At 35.9% G+C, this 20,678-nt stretch overlaps 1 protein-coding gene across 1 annotated transcript in view; it reads right to left on the bottom strand.

Annotated features, from left to right (window-relative positions):
• Positions 1–18,581, bottom strand: part of LOC127437464 (uncharacterized) — a 29,110-nt gene extending 10,529 nt beyond the window's left edge. Inside the window, exons 1-3 of the mRNA XM_051692402.1 lie at positions 17,795–18,581; positions 11,539–11,715; positions 4,482–4,703 (exon numbers count right to left, since the gene is read on the bottom strand). Coding sequence (XP_051548362.1) covers positions 4,482–4,703; positions 11,539–11,715; positions 17,795–18,277 — 882 coding nt within the window. The 5' untranslated portion in view covers positions 18,278–18,581. The remainder of the gene's footprint in view (positions 1–4,481; positions 4,704–11,538; positions 11,716–17,794) is intronic.
• Between the last annotated feature and the right edge of the window lie 2,097 nt (positions 18,582–20,678).

Here is a 20,678-nt window from a genome sequence, read left to right as displayed (position 1 = left end):
CCTTCTTGAACTCTGAGGAGAAGTCACTGAATGAAGAGCAGCACAGATGTTGGGCATCCCACATGGCAGTCGCCCATTCTCGGGCATGGCCTGTGAGCAGGGTAATTACAAATGCAACCTTGGAACATTCTGTAGGGAAGGCAGATGGCTGTAAGGAAAACACCAGAGAGCACTGGGACAGGAAGGATCAGCATGACTTGGGATCCCTGGAATAGGAAGCAGGAGGATTCAGCCGGGGCTCTTAGGGTGCCACACTGGGTTGGGGGCAGGAGGAGCCTCAGTCAATAGGGAAGCTTCAGAGTCTGACTGGAGAAGCCGTTAGAGTTGGGCTGAGATCTCGGAAATCTGCGCCGCCATTGCCTCCATTGCCTGATTGGAAGCAGTGAGCTGATTGGCATGTCGATCAAGAGGGACACCTTGCTGGCTGGGGGATGTTTGAATACTGGCATCATCTGCAGGATCCATCTTAGCCAGATTGTTCTGTCAGGCAAGAAAGAAGATCTGATAGGCAGATGATTAGTTGCACAGGTAAGCTTTATTAACACACTAGAGTAATGCAGTAAGGGAGAGAATAAATCCAGGACAGGGCATTGGCAGTGGCAGACCAGCAGGGGGCGCTAGGGACCAAGGTGGGAGAAGAGGTGAGGAGTGAGAGGATCTGGGAGAGTGAAGGCCTTCATCCAGCCGAGTGGAGGGCAGGAAGGAACGCTGCCCCGGGCTGAGCAGATAAGGAAGCAGCCGTGAACAGTTGCCCCTGTGGGGAAACCCTGGTTCATGGCCAGCATATGACACCTGTAAACAAACAGACACAGGAGGGAACACAAAGCACACAGAAACACATGACAAGACAAAAACCAGGCCAATCAGCCTGAAACCCCAACATAATTTGGTCCACAGGTCAGTTTTAAAGAACTGTATTAACTCCAGGAGCAGTTTTAAGCTCAGTGGATATGGATGGGGTCATCTTTTGATGGAAAAATAGGAATATAATACACTTTATAATAAAAGTTTACATCTGTGAGGTCACGTTTATTTAAAGTATATTTTAAAATAGTACTGGAACTAAAGTAAAGGTTGCACTAACTCTTGTCTCAGATACACTCTATGTACTTTTAACACAATTCGCTACTTTAAAACATGATCAAAAACACTCTTTTTATGCCTTTCTGCAGTTCAACATACATTGGCATCATTAATTAAACTTTTGTAAAAATATGAGTAAATTCTGAGTAATTTGCACATAAAATGGACGTTCCCGATAACATTGGTGAAACTTCTCATGTAGGCTAAATTATGATGGGAACAGTGAAATACTTCTCTTGCAATTGGGAGAATCTTCAGAGAAATGAATAGAATTTTTTTTTTCGTTTTTTGTTTTTTGAGAAAAGCAAACAAAATTTACATCTTTCAAAGACCTTTTCACCCCATGTCAAGCAGTTCTGCTGAAAAAACAACATAAAATTCATGAAGCACAGTTAGGAATAAAATTTGAAGAAATAAATGCAAGTCTCAAAGAAACATTTTTAATTAAGTGGCCTATATGGTTTAAAAAGAAATTGTCAACACGCTTTTATTTAACTAATTTATGTTATTTTTAAGATTTATTTTACTCCTTAGCTAATTTTTTCATTACTTATTTAATTTCACTTCTGTCAAAATGTTGTCATGGCATTTTGCCTGAAAGAACACCAAATGTTTGGATGTCTTACACATGATTTACACGTGGTCGGGAACAGGTGTAAATGTTGTTCGTACCAACTAAAATTTTGAAAATACAAAAATGTCATGAATCTGAAAATGTATGAATGATTCACACAAAAAATTTGTTCTGCTCATGTTTCATGAATGCGGCCCATTGTGTACATTTATTAATTCATCTGGTGTTTTTAGAAGTTACATGGCCAAAAAAAGTGTTGACTGTGAATTTCTAAATATTAAAATAGTATTCTACAACCTGTACAAACTATTATAAAATAATACAATTAAAGAGTGGTGAAAACCGAGTGATGATAATAGTTTTAATGCTATGATCCTGATACTCATTCAGCTGAAATGCATTAAGAGGTTGTAACTTGGGTTGTGAAAGAAAGTACCAGACTGACAGAATGACATCCAGTATCTGTTAACTGAAATAACCCCAAGAACATTTGGCCGTTTTAGAGGCCAGTTTGGTTTTTATAACTGCTACATCTCTTGAAAGACTTTTTCTAGTTATCACTAGTATTTATGTGTTTAGGCAGGTGTCAAAAAAGTCACCTCATAAAATTTGCACACAAAGAAATATTATGGAGGGAAAAGTTGCTTTTTGTTTGAATGTAATTCTTAGGCAGAAACAATCACCTTCTGACAGTACTTTGGCTATGCCTCTCACCTGTAAACACAATTAAAATTTTTTTACCTAAAATGTACATCAGGATACACCAACAAAAGTCATTTTTAAGGGTGAGTCCAAGTAGACATACTGAAAATCCTTAAAAAAACGATTGTAGATTACCAGTATTTACAGTATCCCAACCGAAACAAAATGTGAACAGACTCTTTGAAAATCAAAGTAAACTCTTGATTAATGAAGCTGCAGTTGTTCAGAAATTAGGATTGTGCAAGTGTGAAGAACAACAGATATATGCTTGTGTGGTACATTAGTAACACCTCAGAAGTAAGCAGTAATGAGAACATATGGTAATGGTCCTTGTCAACATGAAGCATGAGTCTTTATATTATACACTATATATGTATGTATATTGAGGGTCTGTATGAACAGGATTCCTTTACACCTTCTCATGTTATCACAGATAGTGAATTTTGCAGATGTTAAGGAACTTCTTGCTAGAACATGAGATCATTTACAAGAACAGACCATTATATTATTAAATTAGTTGACAGATCCTCTTGATGATATTGATGTTAAATTAAATAAAGACTTTACACTGTAAAAAATGAAAAGTTGTGAAAACACAAAATATCATGGCAACAGGCTGTGAGAGATTTTTGACTTTTATCAACAAATGTCTTAATAATTGTTTCAATAACATTGCTTTGTTTAGTCAGTGTGAATTTGTTTGTTCACTAAATGCAAAAATTCTTTTTGAGAGAACTACTAATTTCTTGTTCAGTCAACTATCAATTCACAGTACAAGAACTTTAATTTTGTCACCATTTTAATTGCTTTTACATGAAGTTATAGACATAAGGATGATGAAATAGTCTTTATATTACCTAATCAAGTATTTAGAAGAGTACAAAGATTCTACATCAGTTTGTTTTACTGCAAGTTTTAAATAAGCCTTTTCTCCAGTGTAAGGTTTATGGTTAGTGTGTGGTGGCCAGAGAGAGTTAGTGGTGTTGAACATGGTGAGGTTATGTGCCAAGAGGAAATCCCTGAAAAGTGCTCACTCATGTTTACAGAGCAACTAGGCCTCTAAAAGTTGTGTGTTATTGAGAGAGAGAGAGAGAGAGAGAGAGAGAGAGAGAGAGAGAGAGAGAGAGAGAGAAGGATGTATGTGTCAAACATGTTGGATTTCTGTGTTATCTGTTTTATTACCAGAGGACGTTGCTGAAAGACTTCTGGAATAGCATGAACTCATGACTATTATAAAAAGTAATACAGTTAAAAGTAATATATTGTCACCATTTTATTTATTTAACATTTACAATTACTTTGAAATATTTCTCTCTATTTCAATTGATAAATTGATAATCATGTTTAAATAGTGTACATTTTATTATTATGAATAAAAGAACAAATGTAAAATGTTTAATTTAACCATATTGAGGCATTTGAACTTTAAAAACAGTGTAAATAAAGTTTTAAACATGGCAGGTTTTTAAATGACCGATGTACATTTGTTTTAGCATTCATTTATACGTTGCAGAATTAAACATTTAAATCTAATTTAAATATTTGTTTGCATTTAAATTTGTAGAATGCTGTATCATATGGATTGTTGTGTTAAGTAGCTTAGTCCTTTTGTTTACAAAATGGTGTAATGTTAACTTTATTTACGCTTGGGTCAAACATGTGATGTCTGCCTTCACTTTATCTTTTATTACTAGAAAAGACCAGAAAGACAACCATGGTCATAAATGATTTTCCAAACAACTCAAAAACATCACCCTTTTAAAGTAATAAATAGTCAAAACCAGCCCTCACACCCACCTCTTACTAAAAACACTCAAAACCCAACTGTCACAACCAACTATCACTCAAAACAGCTGTCAGCCACACCCACCCGTCACTCAAAACTCTAGCTGTCAGACACACACACACCAGTCAATCATCATTATCTCATCCATCAATCAAATTTTGACACCATTCATCTCAATTAAGTCTTCATTTCTATACAATGAAAGTTTCTGTTCCACAGAGGAAAGAAAGTCATACAGACTTGGAACAACACTGGGGTGAAGATAAAAACCCTGAAGTTAAAATCAGATTAAGATCATGAGTAAAACAGATGCATGTTGAGAAGGAGATGTCTTACAGAAGAGTTGGCTGTGTGGTGCAGGAAATGCATCATTTTGGAATCTGCATCTGAAGTGCAGGCCAGAGCCATGTAGCGGTTCCGAAATGTTCCGTATATCTTCAGGTGGAATCCTGGCTTTGCTGCAGGCTGGGAGGAGCTGTGTGGGTATTTCACAGTGTCAATCCCGTATGCTGATAGATCAAAGTATAAACTGTGAGCTCGGATCTCTGGTGTGGGAACCTAGAAAAGAGAGACACCAAACTATTATTTTCTTATTTATGCATAAGGGTAATTCATCAAATAGGGCACCTTTGACTACTTGAAATCGTTAAAAATGAAACTATGTTTCATCTACGGTACACAATAACATGCCTTGGAATAAAAAAATGATCATGACCCTGATCAGCATTCAAATGAATTTTGGTATAATGTGGTGTTTATGTTGTGTGTGAAGGTTATGACATTTCTTACTTTTTGGAGGAAAAGTTATCTTGCAATAAATTAATTTATAAAACTTGGTTGTTTATGAGTTCTCATAAACTAAAATTCTCAAATACTGAGCGGTTTAGTTATAACATGTAATAAAGCTCATGATGTAAAAATCATAAATTGAATGACATTTCTGATCTTTAAACTACTCCGTTGTCCTTGCAGAGATGTGCTCTCCTGTCACTTCTTATTTCCATCAGAACCAAATAGAAACTTTTTGGAAGAACTCAATTGCTCTCTGAAATGCTCAACTTGATGGTGTAGGGGAATATACTGTATGTAGGGAATTAAAAAATAATTAGTTTTTGAATAGCCCGTGTTTCTCCACTAATATATGTAGGATAAATGACCAATGATCAGATTAGAAATCTGTCAATTTAACAACACTTAATTGTTATTAATTAATGAATATGGTTCTTGGGAAGAAGTGTAAAGTAGACAATACATTTATCAAAGAGGGGTAATTAAAAAGTAGGGTAGGGGACAAACCCAAAATAGTGACATTTTGGTAAATTTCAACCTTCCCTTTATTAAAGAGACATGATAAAACATTTAAAGCTCTAACAGTACAATATTCCTTATTATTTTTCCTTAAAAAAAGAGCATGTTTTCTTTGAAATCATCCTATGGGACAGAAAAGGAGACAATTTCCCTAACTGAAGAATAACCCATAAAATTAAATAAAAGTTACCTAACGTTAACACATTTAATTCAAATACTGTCATTTATATGGCCTCAGAGAGATACCTTATTGTAAAGTAAATGTTGAAAAAATATTGTATTATTTCCTGTTAACTGACCCTTTTCTGAACTACGGTTTTAATAAGCTAATCACACCATAGTAATCATAAATATTAGATCAGGACTGGATCATCTTTTGTTGTTTTAATAGCAAACCATTTTGAAATGGAATCCAATATTTTATTCATGTCATCCAAATGAGATATTTGTTACATGCCCATTTATTACTTTGAACTAATGATTCTCAAATTAATCATTGCAGAGATAAAACTGTGTTGCCTCTTCTGTGCCCAATCTCTGCCCAAATTGGGGATCTTTTACTCTGATGAAATGAGCACAGGAAATTTGACTGGACTAATCACATTTCTAATGGAGGGCAAAATCACCCAGCAGGCCTTTTTTTTTTTTTTTTTTCTGAAAAAATCTAATAATGTTAGAATTAGAAACATCATCAATCAGGTACAATCCATCAGTCAGTAAATGTCACATATACATTTGTCTTTGTCCAAACAAATTTTGAATATGAATACAATGTTAGACTGTGTGTGAAAATGTGTGGAAGGAGTGTTAATTAAAGTATAAAACACCTGACTTCACAAGTTTGTGCAAAACCTGATAATCATGTTATCCAGCATGATTTGAGTTCCAATGTTCCAAAGAGCATCTTGAGTGCTTCAGTGGAAGCAAAGAAATATGGCCTTGTAGCATTCACGTGGTCAATGTTTTTATTATTATTATAAGTGACCTAGAAAGAAGGAATGCATATTCTGAAATATATTCATTTTAGTAATAACTATTTTTTTTTTTTTTTTTTTCCAAAAATACTAAAACTTTGTTTATTTTCATGTTTAAATAAAAAATCCAAATTTTTCAATGTGATTTCACACTTTTGGTCCCAACTGTATGTGTATTTGTATAATTGCTGTGTTATGTAGTTCTGAGCACAAGCACTGAGTTGGACTCACACGTGCACATATTTTCCTTGATCCTAAAAGATTCATGTACATGTACACAAACATGATATTATACATTTGTAATTACATCTAGTCATTTAGCAGATATATAACTTATTCCCACACGTAATTGATTTCAGCTACTTTTCAGGTAAATGATTTGGGTCAATACATGTTTAAAAGCAGCTTCGTTTCCACTGCTATTACAGTAGGTTGCTTTATAAACTTTTTTTTTTTTTTTTAGTTTTTCAATGTGACATTAGTGTATAATCTTAATCATTATTTTCAAAAATAATTTCAGACATATCAGTGTGAAAAGTATTATTTAGAAATATCATACGTTTTTAATCTTAAATAATAATAATGTCATAAAAAGGTTAAATTGTCTGATATTAAAAAAAAACAAAAAAAAAGAAACAACGTACAGTGGTGCTATAGGGGTCCTCTCTCTGTCACTCTGCTTTGCTACCTTTTTCCTATTTAAGTAATATTAGACTTCTTAATTACGTTTCTTAAAGAATTTTCTAACAGCCTTTTAATGAGACTTTTCTTTGCTATGATCTCCACCATTTTTTGGACGATTAAATACTTAAAGTATTGTGGCTTAATATCCAGAGACATCTATTTGTACACCATCCGTAGATTGATTTACTTGAAAAGAGTAACACTAACTTTGTAGCTGGGTTTCCATCCACGTATTTCTATGCGTATTTTGGAATATCGCATAAAAGTTGCTGTATGGAAACACCAAGATAAAAATAAAATCTCCAAAATGTGCATAAAAAACGTTTATGCTCACTTGAGGTGGATAAATGTTTTATTCTATAAGACATTTAACATTTAAATTTAAATTAAAAAGTAAACTCCAATTGTGTTTACCAAACAACTTTGCGATGCAGTTTGCAGTTGTCTATTGGAACCATGGTTTCAGGAAACACCAAATCGTTGAACTATGCTGGATACAATGAAACTTGCGACTAATGTTGGCTAACATTGCTTTCTGCAACATTACCTCAGCCAATGGTGAGAGTTTGGAGCAGGTCCATCAACCAATGGGAGATGAAGGAGTTTGAATCTGTTTGAAAACAGTGATTTTGCAATTCCATTTCCTGACGCTAGTGGCACAGAAAATGCACACTTCCCCTGTGTTCCAAATGGCATAAACGATGCCTTCAGAGGGCACTTCGAAGGGAGAACAATCATTATAATCATGTGATAAGGTCTATTCAAAGGTAATTTCCAATAGAAATTACTTCAAATGTGAAATGACTTAGAATGATTGTTATTTTTGAGCCCCACACCTTTCATCCCTCCAAAGCTCTCACAGTGGATAGTAAAGTCTTCTAAGGGAATAGGACTAGGGATGATCACTTCTGAATGAAAAGCACCCTTCATCTTAGGCAATATGCAGAGGCTGAAGTTTCAGTGGCTTTTAAAAATCAGTAGTCTGAAAAGCACTGCTTATCTCTTATTCTGCTTCAGGATTAAATCAAATCATTCCTGACGGAAGATGGATAAAGCAGCCTGACAGGTGATTGAAGTGGACCTTGGTTATCAGCATGATGTTAGCTAATTTGTTCAAACAAAAACCCATTAACTAAAGAGAGAGAGAGAAAAAACATTCACAGGGACACTGTGGTGATGCTGTTTCCTATTTCCTGTTCCTGTTGCTGCTAGCACTCGTGTGTGTAGCCTGCTAGCCTGCTTAGCATTGCTTATCTTTCTATTTTCAATGTTTAATCTCTAATCTCTCCCATTTGTTTCTGCATATTTTTATCCGCTTTGATATTTTTTAACGCGATACAACTACGTGCATTTTACCACTTACACGCGCCTTTCCACTTTTAGCGTGATTAAACTGCGTGCTTTACCGCACAAATATTTTACATGGATCACTGCATCAATCTCAAACCACTGGTGATCAGGAACCACCTCAACATCAACAGTTATGTGAGGGATTCACATTGATCTCAAACCCCTGCTGATCAAAAACCACCACCACCACAACAACAAACAATTGTGGTAAGTCATGGCAACTTATGTTGGCATTTGTGGACAGGCATTAGCTTGGTTGTCCTATCTCTCTGACCGCTACCACTTTGTCTGTGTAAATGAGGAACTGTCAGATCAAATTAAAGTTAAGTATAGCATGCCACAGGGATCAGTTTTAGGGCCTCTGCTGTTCTCCCTATACTGTATATGCTCCCACTGGGAGACATTATCAAGAATCATGGAATTAGTTTACATTGTTATGCCGATGATACACAACTTTATATTTATTTGAAACCCAACGAAATTTTACAATTTTCCAAATAAACAGAGTGTATAATTGATATCAAAGAGTGGATGGCTAGAAATTTCCTCCTACTCAATTCCAATAAAACAGAAGTACTACTTACTGGAACAAAAACCTCAAAAAATAAGAGGCTAAAATATAATCTGACTATGGATGTACTGTAACATCAACTTCTACAGCAAAAAATGTAGGTGCTATATCTGATAGCAATCTAACCTTTGAAAAACACATTTCCAATATTTGTAGAACTGCATTCTTCCACCTCAGAAATATTGACAAGTTACGACACATGCTATCTGTTTCTGATGCCGAAAAACTAATTAATGCGTTCATGACCTAAAACTAGATTATTGTAATGCATTACTTGGTGGATGTCCAGCAGGTTTAATAAACAAACTTCAGTTGGTTCAAAATGCAGCAGCGAAAGTGCTAACTAGAACCAATCATATCAGCCCCATTTTATCAGCGTTACATTGGCTGCCTGTTAAGTTTCGTATTAATTTGAAAATACTGTTATTTACTTACAAAGCTTGAATGGTCTAGCTCCAAAGTACTTAAGTGACCTTCTGTCACGCTATAATCCATTGCGCTCATTACGATCACAAAACTCTGGCCTGTTAACAATACCGAGAATATCAAAATCCACAAAAGGAGGGAGATCATTTTCATATTTGGCTCCTAAACTATGGAATAGTCTTCCAAGCAGGGTTCAGAACTCAGACACACTCTCTCAGTTTAAGTCTAGACTAAAGACTTATCTATTCAGCGAGGCATATACCTAATTTATCCCTTAATTCATAGCTATAATGCTTTAGTTTGTTCTGCCAGAACCAAAGACACTTCTTTTATTCTTTAACCCTGCTTTAAATTGAATGGCATCTATGCTAATTTTATTCTATTTCTTTCCTTGTCTAAACCTCGGGATTATATCCCAAGGTTACCAGAGCCTGCCAGATCCATCTCCGGTTCTGCCTGATGTCCGATTCCCACTTTAACACTAAAACGTATAGTTAATATAAAATCATTTTGTTTAATCATTGACCCACAACTCTTACTTAGTTTACAAATTTTAACCACTAATAGTTCTAAACATCAATAACTAATATTGGCATTACGTTCATTAATTTTCTTTTATTGCATAATTTCATGTACAGCTGCTTTGAAACAACGTCTGTTGTGAAAAGTGCTATACAAATAAATTTGATTTGACTTGACTTAACCCCATTCTTAACCTAGGTCAGTGTTAACTATTTGACCAACTGTACAAATACAGATAAACTCAATGTGAATGTTACCCATAAACTATGATATTGCAGATACAGAAGAAGGCTAGTAGCTTCTCTCTGGTTTACTTGCATCATCAGAGTTTATTGCTGACAGAAATAGACTCCATTATTATTCACAATGGCTTAATTTTCTACCCATATTCATAGTCTGATACAGCTCTGAAAGACCCTGATGACCTCATGGCCACAGACTGTGCACACACTGTATTCATATTCAAAAACACAAACAAGAGATTTCGGAGAAAAACAGCATGTGAAAACAAATGATGTTATAGAGATTTAAATAAGTGATGTAATATGATATAATGAATGCAAGAGGAAGAGGGAAGTGAAATGGAAAATACAGTACAAATAATGCATAGAAATACTGATTTATGATTTACTTAAAATTATGAAATATATATATATATATATATATATATATATATATGTGTGTGTGTGTGTGTGTGTGTGTGTGTGTTCTTATTAATCAACATTTAACATTTAAGAAACACCTGCAATCAATTTCTTCATTGAATATTCATTGATAATGCCAGATATATCATATATTGTGTTAAAATCATATATAATGTGTTATGAACAGGAAAAGGAACAAGTATTGAGAAAGTAAATATTCAGTTTTGATTTCATGTTGACTTAAACTGTAAAGTGACATGCATGTTGCATTGTAGCTTATTAAAGGGAAAGTCCACCCCAAAATGAAAATGTTCTCATCATTTACTCACCCTCATGCCATCCCAGATGTGTTTGACTTTCTTTCTTCTGAAGAACACAAATTATGATTTTTAGAAGAATATTTTAGCTCTGTAGGTCCATACAATGCAAGTGAATGGGTGCCAAAAAGTTTATGCTCAAAAAAGCACATAAAGACATATAAGTAATCCATACGACTCCAGTAGTTAAATCCATGTCTTTGGATGTGATAAGTGATATGATAGGTGCGGGTGAGAAACAGATCAATATTTAAGTAATTTTTTTCCTAGTTATTCTTCTCCCTGCCCAGTAGGGGGCGATATGCATGAAGAATGTGAATCATCAAAAACATGAGAAGAATGTTTTCACCCACACCTATCATATCACTTCTGAATATATTGATTTAACCACTGGAGTCTTATGGATTACTTTTATGCTGATTTATGTAATTTTTTTTTTAGCTTCAAAATTTTGGCACCCATTCACTTGCATTGTATGGACTTACAGAGCTGAAATAGTCTTCGAAAAATCTTAATTTGTGTTCTGCAGATGAAAGAAAGTCATACACATCTGGAATTTTTGGGTGAACTATACCATTAAGATTGTATGTAACTCACCTGTCTTTGGTCTAGTCTTTCTATAGAAGCATTGGCCCCATAAACACGACAAGATTCTACGATGTAATCATCGCTGATGCCCAGTACAGAGCATGAATCACCACATGAGCCATCAGCCACTACAATGACACGCGGCAACTCCCCCCTCGGGATCTTCCTCAGGTATTCTTCACTAAACTGGATAATTGCAACAAGAGAGATGTTTAGGTTAGAAGTATGGTCAGCATAGGTTATAACTGAGCATGATTTTGAATTAGAGTTTCACATTTGTGTTGGAGACCATCACTATAAATGCTTCACCAAAAGCGATAATTTTCAAATGGACATGAAAGCAGACTACAACAACAGAGTACGTGGAGAGAAATTTGTCATCATATTACATATATTTCTCAAATACAAATGTATTTGAAAATATAATGCAATGGATTCAGTATGAATGTTTGCTTGTAATAAATTTTGTTTCGTCAGGGTACACGATTACTTTTCAAAACTTGAAATGACACTGAATGCTCAAGCAGCCTTATTTACACTTAGAAAACTTGAGATGTTTTTACAACAATGCAAAAAGCACTTACCAGTTTACTTGAAGTGAAAATCAGTCCTCCTTTTCTGTTTAATAAATTAATCCATCACATGATCATGCAGAACATCTCGGGTTTTAAATCCATAAAGATCTCTTTCTCGATGGTGATAGCGGCAGTGATAACAGCTGACTCTCGTCAGCTAGACCTCGTGCTCTTTGCTTTCAAATTACGTACATCACTTAAAGCGTGATTGCGTCACTCAAGGCCAGCTAGAAGGCTTTGACCGGGACATATCCTAAAGACCACACCCACCAAGAAGAAATAAATCAATCTGATTGGCTGATGAATCTGACAATTTGATGCCGATTCACTTGAACTGTTGAGGGATTCACTGGAAATTCTGAAGGCACGCTGCTTCGGCTAACGAGCTCGGCTTTGGGCATGCGATTTGTGAAACAGCCGTCACGCTTTACTTGTAAGCGTCAAGGAATAAATTCTGATTGGATAAACTTTTCTTTTTTCCCCTTATTCGTTTGTAGATGAATTAGGAGTGGAAAGCGAACGAAAATACATGGGCAAAAAGGTGAATGAGAATGAAAAGATAATTTTTTATTAGGCATGTTAGGCCAGCAGAGAAGGATTTGCTGGACCTGATAATTCGCCACTGCTATAAATACAATGTTACCAAGTTTGTCTTTACAAGAACAGTATAAGGAAACTAGATGTGTTTATATTTTGTGATGAAAATGTGAGTGGTGTTTGCCTTTGCTAAAATGTGTGGTGGGTGGTTGCCAGGCCATTGCAATATGATTGTTAAGGTGTTTTGAGTGGTTGCAAGGGCATTTCTGGATGGTTGCTAAGGTATTCTGAGTGTTTTAGTGCACCGCTGTGCAGTTGTCAGGGTGTTGCTATGTGGTTGCTAAGGTGTTCTGGGTGGTTGCTAGGACATTGGTAGGTGATTGCTAGGCAGTTCTGGGTGGAGGCAAGGTGGTTGCTTACTGGTGCAAGTCAAAAGAGCCCACTGCCATCAGAAGTCAGATTTTTTTAGAAAAGTAATAGCACACCTCTCCTCAATAGCAGCATGATTTAGGATTAAATTCAAGTCAGTCCTTTTGAAAAACCACTAAACCTTAGGATAAGCCAGAGCACCCGGATCTTATTTTGCAATAGAGCACAACAGTCTGGTTCCGGAAGAAAAAATCTCATTCATTTTCTCCAAAGGCAAATGGATTTTTGTGTTCTGAGGTTGTTAATCGATGGCATATTCTTCTGTTAAAACTATCAGTCTGCGTTTCTTCAACTTCAATTTTTTTATTATTCATGATCCACCAAATCCACCAATCATAATTGCAGTTCACAAAACGCGCCAAAAGAGCTCTGCAGCGACCGCCCACTCACATGAGAGTCGATCTCCCTACACTTCGCAGTGGTTCATGAGATTGTAGTTACTTCCTTCATTATAGATGTTAAGTCCACAGCCTTGTACTGTTTTGTTTTTTTTTTTTTTTTTTTTTTGGGCCAAAATTTTTACATACTTTTTTTCATCAAATCAAAGTTTGTAATGTTGTGATTCATCTTGGAGCTGGTTGGTTTGTGTCATGCCTTTGAACTCTTTTATGAAGAATTTAATTAAATCCCTATCGAAAAAATTTATAGAAAAATACTTCCAGAACCAAGAAAGCTGAAAAAGTGGGCATGCACTATTGCGCTCTTTGTCCACAGAATTCTAAAAATACCTAATTCCTCAAAGAACAATTCAAAGTGGACATGATGGATCTCACAAGCATTAACCATTTACTAGCAAGGACATGGTGACAGGTAATGGCTCTTGTTTGTCATTGATGTGTGTCCTCCTCCAAGCAGCAGGACATTTTTTATTTAACAAGACTAACAGCTTGTCACCCAAAATAGCTTGTCATTTTCATTGGATGTGAGTTTGTCTAGGGTTGTGGATGTGTCTAGCTATTTCAGAGAGGTGGCATTAATAGGCAGGCCTGAATGTCCAAGACAAATTCTTTAACATGAACTGCAAGTATACGGCTGTGTTCAGAATGGAATAGTTGTGCTTGCTGCATACTGCTCATTATATACTGTGAAAAAAGTTTTTTTTTTTTTTTTTTTTCAAATAGTAAATAGTATGTGAAAAAGTGTATGTTATGTAACGATAAGCATTTCAATTATTAATATGCTATATCACTGTCATACAACCTCTTTACGTGCATGTTTCTTTCAGGTGTCATCTCATAAATAAAAATGGTTATTTTGCACTTTTAAATTGTCTTGGTGTAAAAATTGTCAAAACTCTTGGCAGTTTGATTAAGTATTGAGTCCATATCTATGGTGCATAAAGCAAAGCACTTAACCTTACATTGGTCATGTCTTGATGGTAACCGTTGTGCTGCGATACTTGCAGGATTTGTATTTGCTGATAGCAATGTGGTTAGAGGTGAATAGGGTTGGATTTGGTTTAGAGATTGGATTGTTTTAGGGTTATGGTTGGGTTAACATTAGGGTTAGGGTCAGGGTTAGAGTTTCGGTTGGGTTAGGGTTAAGGTTAATGTGACCAAAATAGTCAAGTGCATAGTCTCCTTATTTGTATATACACTACACATTTTGGGAAATGCAGTATATTTGTATTTTTGGCATTTAGCGTAATCCTGCAGATAAACAAAATAAAGATAAAATGTCCAAAGGAAGCCAAACAAAAGTCTGCTGTGACTTAAAAATAAACTCTTTACAACATGCAGCAGTCCAGAAAAGAAAGAGTATTTTCATAGCAAATACCATTGGCCATCACAAAAGACCTAGACAGAAAAGAGACAGAGAACAGAAGGGTGATAGAAAGGGACCAGATAGCAGAAGTGAATGTTTAACAATGGTTCATGGCTGTTTCTTGCTGTGAAAATGTGTCAGTATGGCTCACACTGCACCGCTTAAACAAAACAATCAGTTCATAATACAACAGGGAGCGATACAGACAACAGACTGTTCAATCAGTTCACCAACTGCTGAATAAGTTGAGCCTGGTGTACTGTATTTATTAAAACCAATCAGCTGTGGTTTGAAAAACATTTACAGGTCACAAGTGACTTGCACAGAATTTTAAATCAATAGGCAGACAAATGTCTTTTGTGTCCAAAGAAAGTATCACAAAAACACACTTTCAACATAATGTCTAAGCTTGTGTAAAATACCCTAAAATGTAGTGGATGTCCTTTTTTCATCATTTTGAACTCTCATCCATAAATTTTATACCCTAAAACTACACTGTGATTATGTGGTGCTATCAAAACAATCTGGTCTCATAGAGTCATGTTACTTACATTTTTGCTAAAGGATTTTTACACGGCTCTTGTAAATATCGCTGCAGTTTCCTGGTGAAATAATCACTAGAGGTGCTACAACAACGACTTTTATTCTCTTTAACACACGCATGTTCACGCATAAAATGGCAGATTATCAGTTCATAAACACTTTTCCCTCTGTTCCTCACACAATGCTATCTTATGACATCTAAAAAATTTTACTTTGATTTGTAAGGTGATACATTTTAACATTTGCATTACATAGCCAACTACATTTACAAGCTTGTTGAGTGAGATCAACAGACAGAGTGTTACACTTGTAATGTAAAGGAGTGGGGTACGAGTCCTGAAGAGCATACGAGTCGGCACGTGAGCCAAAAGTGTCATAAAAGCACCATAATGTGATGTGTTTTTCATCTCACATTATTTTTGCAATTCCGTTTAGTGACTCTCGTGGCAGAGAAATTATATGCTTCAGCTTTTAATTCAGGAGGTTTTTTCTTTCTTTCTTTCTTTCTTTCTTTCTACTAGATCTAACCCTTAAAATTACTTTTGTGGGTGAGTCCGGTAGACTCCAGCCTATTATTATATATATTTTTTTATTAAACTAATGAATTTAGATGTTACCACATGCAGCATTTTAAGCTGCCTGAAAAAACATCACTTTTAAATTCTAATCATTGTAATTCCTTGTATGTCATGGTTATCTGTAAAACTGGCTCATGGTTATAGAAATTTATTTCAGCTTGTATTTTCATGCACCTTTCTTTTTACTGAGGCAATATCTGCTTTATATACAGTAAAAAGATAGCATTTTGACTCCTGAGAGGCATAGAGAAAATGTCAGGAGCCACACAACAGAAAGCAGATGATGGTCAATATATTGGTATACTTCATGTTTCCAGGAAATTATGTTTTTTTTTTTTGTTTGTTTGTTTGTTTTTGTTTTTTTCTATATATATAGATTTAAAATGGTGAAGGTCATTTTCTGCAGCTTTATTGATCTCCTTGTCTCCTCAGCTCTCTCTGCTGAGTTAACATTGACAGAACTTTTAGGATAGTGAATTCCAATTGCTAATCTGACTGAGCAAACTAAATCTTTCAAAAGAAGCATTTATTATATGTTCCTAAGGCCATATTACTCCAAGCTTTGTGGGATAAAAAAAATAAACTGAAAAAGTGTTAATTTTAATCTAATTTTTAATATATATTTTTTTAATCTTGCAAATTTATGTAGCTAATGAAAACCCCTGAAATTAACACATTTCTTTACTTGTTTACTTATTTATCATTTTCAGTTTTGTTTAAGGTCATTAAGTCAAGCATTTTTCAATAACTGTCCAATAAGTGAGAGGATAGTATTTGGGGTTGCAGGGGCTAATGGCCCCTATACAACACATTGTTTTTTTTAAAGTGGGGCGAATAGATTTGTTATGAAGAATGTTCAAAGTGGCCTCACACTGACTTACATCTGAATACTTGAGATGTAATAAAATGCCAAATGTGTTTGAATTAACAGGAAATTGTTGACTTTTTCTGAAGTAGTTATTTTGAGTAAGCATCATCTTAATTTGTTACGCAAAAAAGCATCTTTGTGTCTCAAAATTACTTGCATTAGTTGACAAATTGTGCCCTATAACTATTACCCCTGTATCAACACAATATCACTTTAAACCCCCTAGGGGCCTTTGTGAGGAAGTCTTTTAACCCAGGTGTGGGTAAAAGATCCCTCACCACCTTTTTGTTTAAAAAAAATAAAAATAATAATTTGAATCAAACAACCTTCCATAATTATTTCTTTTCACACAAATTACGTTTCCCCATCAATATTCAAATAATAATAATAATAATAATTATTATTATTATTATTATTATTATTATTATTATTAAATAAATAAATAAATAAAGCTACATTTCCTTATGGGGTGTCTTTAGCCCCGTTGAACCCTACACTTTTTAATCCTTTTTAAAATGAGAATATGCACTATTTATGAGTAAATGTCAAGTTGGTCAATTAAAAACTCAAAAGTATTAAGGAACAAATCATTACAAACAGAACAAAATAAGAGATATCATCCAACTTCGATAGCTGGTAGACTGACTGAAGTAAAGACCTGCTTAGATAGTCATATTTAATAATTAGTATTTACAGAATTAAATAATCCACAGAAAGAAAAAAAGAAATTCAGAAGAATACAGATCCTGTGTAGATGAATAAATAAATAAATAAATAAATACTTGAATAAAGTAAGAAAATATAATTGCATAAAAATAAATTCAAATAAAAACTGCTGCAAAATAATAATAATAATAATAATAATAATAATAATAATAATAATAATAATAATAATAAAACATTTTTAAAAAATTACTTTTGTACGTTGTTTTACAAGAAATGTTGTAGGCAGAGCAATAACACGCACGAACCTTTGTACCCAAATGAACTTTCACGTCAACCTTTTGCTTCTTCTGCTCCAGCATGCTCAGCAAATATTCTTGAAACACTCCGATTTTGGTGAAGAAGTGCTCGTTGTGCCAGCACCCTTCCATGTTGTCGAAATCCACCCCCAGGTCCAAGAGGAAGCGGACACTGCGGGGGTCCAGCGCGATCTGTTGGGGTCTGCAGAGCAGCGCGCTCCGGTAGCGCTCGTCCAGCACCGTCAACTTCAGCACTTTCCCGGAGCGGACAGCGACCAGCGCCGCGGTCAGCCCGATTGGACCCGAGCCCACGATCAGAACCGAGATCCGAGCGCGCCATTGGCGGATGCAGTCCAGGCTCACCTTCACCAGCACGTAGACCAGCACTGCGAGTAAAGTACTGAGCGCTGTGTCATACGCCAGCGTCCGGTACTGCTCCTCCACACTGTCGTTAAAGCGATCCACGGGGCTGTCCACGTTCACCGCATCCATGTCGTGATTATTCAAGGAACAGAAAAACAAGCTTCACTTGTTGAAAAGCTTTGCCATCTCCGGTTGCCACGTTACATGTGGATAGGTGAAGTGAATACTGGTTTAAATACGCTCCCTTTCTCAACAACTCCCTTCAACACAATGAAGAAAGCGCTGCTTCTCTCGCTCTCCATTCTTCAAAAGAAATTTGTGCTCAAATCACTGATCTGTGCGTTTCGTTTTGTCCATATGCTTTCTACTAAAATAGCTAAAGCGCACTGCAGAGAGAGAGAGAGAGAGAGAGAGAGAGAGCGAGCAGCATGGGGTTCCTCATTAACAACCCACAGTCAGGACAGACCAACTTATCAGCTAGTGGTTAAATATCTGGGCTGGTAACTGAAATGTTGTAGGTTAAACCCCACAAGGTTTGATGCATGATCTATTACCACTGATACCTTGATTGAAACAGTTATTTCAGGAGAACTGTCCCTGTAATATGTGAACTATGAGTCAATTAGATAATTAATATGGTTATTAATGAAACTGTGCCATTATGCTTTTCAGTTCATTAATTGAATGTTCAAAAAATAAAATTTGCCCACATCATTCCCTCTTGTCCATTCACACCCATCCAGATAACCAACCGTTGTTGGGTTAGTTACTCAACAAACAAACAAAAAGTAATCCAATACAAATGTCTAATTACATCTCTAAAATTATAAATGGATTACACTACTCATTACTTCATTAGAAAAATTATCACAAATAAAGTCCACATTTCCTTCTTGTTGAACGTCTCGTTCAAGTCGGCATGTTGTTTCCGATACTTCCAGGACCCTAGGATCGCCCACATTATGCCAACTCACTGACAAGTGCCATCTCCTATCAGACATTTTTGCTTTGGCTCCAGCATGTTTGACTTCCCCTTTGGCACATCCAGAAGTGTGTTGCGTCAGCAGCATGGGCGACCTGGATTCAGAGACTGTGTTGAAACCAGGATGTAACTGCGTTTGCATAATCAGTGAAAAGAGCAGTTTGGAGGTTGCATTTTTCATTCTAACATTACATTTTTCCTCCATTGATGGTTAGTGTTAGGTGTGGGGTTTGGCTTGGGGGTACAGTTTATAAATCATACATTCCTCTCCACTGTATTACAGACTGTACAGCTGAAAACAACTTCACAAATCACTTTGGGCGCCCCTCTGTGGACATTGATGGAGCTCACATGTGCCCATACGCCCAATAACACTTACCGCTTTGGCCACTGGGGCAGTGTTTCGAATTTCGTTAATCATAGACCCATTTCAGCTGAAGAAATGACAACCTACTGTTTCCGATTTCACTGTGAGGTCAGTCTGTTGTTCATTGTCATACACACAGCACCATAGATTTCTCCCTTTCAATGAGCACGTTTACATGTTCATACACCCTTTATACCTAATTAGATGACAACATGTATGGTCATGTAACTGCCTTAAATGGCTTTCCTTTATTGGGGTAAGGACATTAAAACAGTTTAATCATAACACCTTGTCCTAACCAGATGCGATGCGATAAGATTCCAATGACAAGCAATCGGTCTGTCCACACCAGGCGATGGGACACTGCAATATTAATACACTAAAATGAGGATAATTGATAATAAAATGTAGAAAACTGAGAAAATCACAGACGAACCAGTCTGTTTACTGAATGCAACTCATTTTCTCACTGAAGCTCCATATGTGCATATGCCTTCTACAGCAAGCCCCGAGGGGGTAAATACACAATCACACACATACACAGGGCAAAGTTACTTTATGAATCGGATCCTTATTCAGTCTGTTACGATTGTTTATATTCATGTGTTACTTCTGTTGTAACTTCGCCGATCTCCACGTGACAGGGAAGCGGGGATGAGCCGGTATGTCTCCCCACTGCCATTCTGAATCTGTGCGTGTGTGTGACAGAGCTCCGGCTGAAGAGAGTGAGACCTCAAGCACAACATTTGATAGGTGTGTGAAACACTTGGCCAAAATCAAGTTGTTGTGAACCAGCTAGTGTGATGATGGCTTTAATATACTGTAATAACAATAATTTTAGACCCATTTGTTGACTGCGCTGGCCGGCGTGACACTGCATAAATAGAAACCATTTCAAAAATAGAAAGCCCTGTCACTGTCGCTCGTCATGTATCGTGGCTAGTTTGGACAAAAACTCGTATTAACATGGAAAAGATACCTATTATCGCATGTCGTGGTGTCGCGTCACTTCTGGTTAGGACACGGTGTTATAAACCGATCGACACAGGTAGATTTTTTGCACATTCCTCCGATTTTGCGTGCTCTACATATGAGATTGTCCATTTAAAAAAATAGTTTAGAAATAGGAACCAAAGTAACATACTTAAAAATAATTAACTTATTTGTCAGTAAGTGTTAGC

Source organism: Myxocyprinus asiaticus, chromosome 48 (assembly GCF_019703515.2).
Source record: "Myxocyprinus asiaticus isolate MX2 ecotype Aquarium Trade chromosome 48, UBuf_Myxa_2, whole genome shotgun sequence".
Taxonomy (NCBI): domain Eukaryota; kingdom Metazoa; phylum Chordata; class Actinopteri; order Cypriniformes; family Catostomidae; genus Myxocyprinus; species Myxocyprinus asiaticus.
This window is presented reverse-complemented; position numbering and strand designations above follow the sequence as displayed.